Source organism: Microcebus murinus, chromosome 4 (genome assembly GCF_040939455.1).
Source record: "Microcebus murinus isolate Inina chromosome 4, M.murinus_Inina_mat1.0, whole genome shotgun sequence".
NCBI lineage: Eukaryota > Metazoa > Chordata > Mammalia > Primates > Cheirogaleidae > Microcebus > Microcebus murinus.
This window is the reverse complement of record NC_134107.1, coordinates 104,472,170-104,476,609: the sequence shown is the minus strand read 5'-3', so window position 1 is coordinate 104,476,609 and position 4,440 is coordinate 104,472,170. Positions and strand designations below refer to the sequence as shown.

The following is a 4,440-nucleotide window of genomic DNA, read 5'->3' as shown; positions in this document are numbered from 1 at the left end:
GTGGGTCCCATGCATTTTCATAAGTAAGAATTCTATGATCAGCATGTCATTATCTGCAAAATACAGAGCGCAGACTTTGACAGAGAATGCACTGAATTTATATATCAATTTGGGAAGTTATTGCCATAATATTTAGTGTCCTGGTTTTTGAACATGCGATAAGTATCTATTTATGTAGGTCTTCTTTAAATTCTTTCAACAATGTTTTGTACTTTTCATTATAATGTCTTGTATTTCTTTTATTTAATTTATTCCTAAGTATTTTATTCATTATGATGCTATTGCAAATGGATTTTTAAAAAGTTTTTTCATTGCAAGTGTATAGAAATACAATTGAACTTTTATATTGTTTTGTATTCTACAAGGTTTCTGATTTTTTTAATTAGTTCTAATAGCTTTGTGTGTATGTGTGTGTGTGTGTGTGTGTGTGTGTGTGTATGTATGTATGTGTGTGTGGTAGATTCCTTAGGATTTTCGATATACAGGGTCATGTCATTCACAAATACACCTTTACTGCTTCCTTTCCAATCTCGATGCCTTTTATTTTCATCTTCTTGCCTGATTGTCCTAGCTAGGACTTCCAGTATAATCTTGAATAAAAGTTTAGGGAGTGTACCTCATGTCTTATTCATTATCTTGGTGGGAGGAACCATTCCATCTTTCACCATTAATAGTGATTACACTTTTCATATTACGTGTGCATTAACTGTGCACACACTTTTCATATTACGTTTAACCTATTTTCTCACATTAAGCTGACCTTTGAGAAATCTTTCCAAAATTAAAGTTAAAATGGAATTTTGAAGTTATCATTTTTTCCTCCTCGGGGAAGAAGTTTTTTGTATTGTTGTTTTGTTTTTTCCTTAAACGAGGGATTTGATAAAAGGATTTAGAGAAGCATCACAAACTCAAATACCTTCATGGGTCAACCAGGTACAGAAATATATAAAGGGTTAAAAAAAGTAGTGCTGTGATTTGGAAAATTCATGTCCTATGAAAGACTTTAAATTCGAATTTATTTCTGAAAAACTGTATTCCCATAACAAAATACACCTACTGGACTACATCTGCTTATATCCGGCAATTTACAACTCTTTTTCTAGATGGATACAAAAACATGGCAGACAGATCCAGAGTGGTGAAAGAATAGTGTTAGAATGAAATTCCCCATACCTTATGATCTTATAACCTTCAATTTAAAGTTACACTTCTTTCTCTGTCTGTCTGTCTGTCTGTCTCTCTCTATATATACACACATATATATGTATAACCACTTTAATAATAAGGCTTGGTATAAACTCCAAGCTTTTAGTAAAAATATATTATACCCAACAGTCATGTGTTAATGGTGCTTTAATATATAAAATAATAAAAGCACAGAGTGTTATATCAGTTCCAGCACTTAGTGGGTAGCAAAGATGAGAAAGATGCAACATGGAACTATCATTGAAAAATGGGGCCAAATGGCAGCAGAAAAGCAGGCTTCAGTGAACTGGCTAAAGAGAAGATGTGAGACAAACACTCTTGCCCCAAAACAGCTTCAAGAATGATGGCCCAGCTAGAGAGAAAATATAAGAACAAAATTCTGCTAATATGCAGTATGATACTTGAGCCATTTTATTTCAGTATTTTAAAAATGTGGCGGTCAAGTTATTACCTGCACTACAGACACACAAGTTATATTATTATCCTAAAGGTAGCTAAGAATCATGTTAAAATTTGGAAGGAACTAATTTATGATACACTATAATAGGAATTTAGTGTAACTACTGTGCACACTGTGTACACATTACTATAAACTATGCTTTAGTCATATCTTTAAGGCAGATATTTTTCCTAATTTTTAAGCTTATTTCATCCCCGAGTTCACAACTTTGTATTTCTAAGCTATTAGATATTTTAAAAAATCTTTTATAAAAACATATGTAATTCTGAGATATTTAAAATATTAGTAACATTACATTGTAAATAATGGGTTTTGAGTCACTTAAATTGCTAAAACTTTCTTTGTATGAAATAATAGCTCAATGGTTTTATATACTAGATGTTTAATATACAAGGCAAAATTCAAGTTTACAACAAGATCCAAAATGATAAAAATACTTAATCATTAGTGTTTCTTTAAATATTTGTATATTATATTGTACTTGCATTGTATCATTTGAAATGAAATGCACTTACTAATTAATTTCATTCTGACTATTCATCTACTGTACTTCATTACCACTATTTGAAACATACATTTGAAGATGCAATAGCTAAAAATTACTGAATCTACACTTGTTTTGAGATTTGAAAGCCACAAAAGAGTTGTTTTCACCCCTAAAATTCTGCTTACTTAACACTAAATTTGGGATTTTTGTTTCTCACTTCTGATTTCTCCTCAATAGGAAACTCACATCCTTCCTAGATGTGGAATTCAAGTTGAGTGACAGACAATGTTATCCATTCAGTTACTTTCTAGAGCTACTATGTCTATAGTTCTGAAGCAGTGGAAGTAGTCAAGGTACTCACTAAAGGGAAGTCTAGCCTGGATCAGTGGTTGATATACTACTGTCAGTACTTTATGAGAAGTTTTCTTTCATGTTCATTGCTGTGAATGGTTTCTCTGATATGACAAAGAGATAAAGATAGGAAGGAAGCTGTGAATAGCTAAAATAAGGGATGTAAGGTGAGACAGACAGCCCTTGTCTCATATCCTTAATTACTTACTTAATACATGCCTACCTATGAGCTGATACTCAACTACTATAAGGCTTAGTCACCTAATATGTAAAATAGATATACTATCATTTACTCTGCGGAAGAGCTGAGAGGATTACAAGTAAGGCATTGGAAGTTCTTAGACATTCAATTAAAGTCATCAGAGCAGTCTCTAAGTGTACAGGAACTAGGGAGTAGTACTGCCCACTCTTATAGCATAAAGCACAAATAAAGATACTTCTATCTGTTATTTATTTACATTTCCCATATTTCTGGGATTTCAGGGTCTTTGATAACATAGATGAAGAACAGGTAAAGAACTGGGATACCTGGTTGAAAAGACTTGAATTTTGTTTTCTACTTTGTGTAGTGAGACAATAAATACCTAACTCAAGTTTTCTTCTTCTTTCCTCATGAAATTGCAGACAAGAATGGCGGCAGGAAACCATTCCTCAGTGACTGAGTTCATCCTGGCTGGGCTAACAAAGAAGCCAGAACTCCAGCTGCCCCTCTTCCTCCTCTTCCTGGGAATCTACATGGCCACAGTAGTGGGAAACCTGGGCATGATCACACTTATTTGGCTCAGTTCTCACTTGCACACCCCCATGTACTATTTCCTCAGCAGTCTGTCCTTCATTGACCTCTGCCATTCTTCTGTTGTTACGCCCAAAATGCTGATAAATTTTTTGTCAGAGAGGAATATCATCTCCTACCCAGCATGCATGACTCAGCTCTACTTCTTCCTTGTTTTTGTTATATCAGAATGCCATATGCTGGCTGCAATGGCATATGATCGCTATGTCGCCATCTGTAATCCACTGCTTTATAATGTCATCATGTCTTATCAGGTCTGTTCCTGGATAGTAGTTGGAGTTTATTTCATGGGCTTGGTTGGTGCCACAGCTCATACAGTCTGCATGCTAAGAGTGTTTTTCTGTAAGACTGATATAATCAACCATTACTTCTGTGACCTTTTCCCACTACTGGAGCTCTCCTGTTCTAGTACTTTTATCAATGAAGTAGTAGTTCTGTGCTTCAGTGCATTTAATATCCTCTTCCCCAGCCTGACCATCCTTGCTTCCTACATCTTCATCATTGCCAGCATCCTCCGCATTCGCTCCACTAAAGGTAGGTCCAAAGCCTTCAGCACATGCAGCTCCCACATCTCGGCTGTTACTGTCTTCTTTGGATCTGCAGCGTTCATGTATCTGCAACCATCATCCGTCAGCTCCATGGACCAAGGGAAAGTGTCTTCTGTCTTTTACACTATTGTGGTGCCCATGCTGAATCCTCTCATCTACAGCCTGAGGAATAAAGATGTCAAAGTAGCCATAAATAAGTTCCTTGAAAAAAGATGTTTTCTGTAAAACTGTATTTTCCTTTAGCAAAAATTTATAACTTCTGGAGAAGATTTGGTGAGGAAACAGTCCAGAGATAGCAACGAGTGTCCACAAGTAATGACATTACTGCCAGTGCTTGATAGTTAGAAGAAAAGTGCCAAGAATAGAACTAGATTCATAGGATCAGTAACACGGGGGCAGCACCATTTTTGGGACACCCAAAAGTCCATCTACGCCAGAGTGACCTGTATGACCTCTAAATATTTTTTTTTTTTAAATCTTCAAAGGCCTCCATGTGGGTAATCACTGTGTATATGGAATAATGGCATTTTTTAGACAAGTCTTATTTGTCTTAATTCAGGGAATAAATACATCTCAGCAGTATACTTTGATATTT

General features: G+C 35.2%; 1 protein-coding gene across 1 annotated transcript; it reads left to right on the top strand.

The window, feature by feature from the left end:
• Positions 1 to 3,134: 3,134 nt before the first annotated feature.
• Positions 3,135 to 4,070, top strand: LOC105881622 (olfactory receptor 8G1-like). The gene has a single exon (XM_012783309.2). The coding sequence runs from the start codon at positions 3,135 to 3,137 to the stop codon at positions 4,068 to 4,070; it is 936 nt and encodes a 311-aa protein (XP_012638763.2).
• Positions 4,071 to 4,440: the final 370 nt, after the last annotated feature.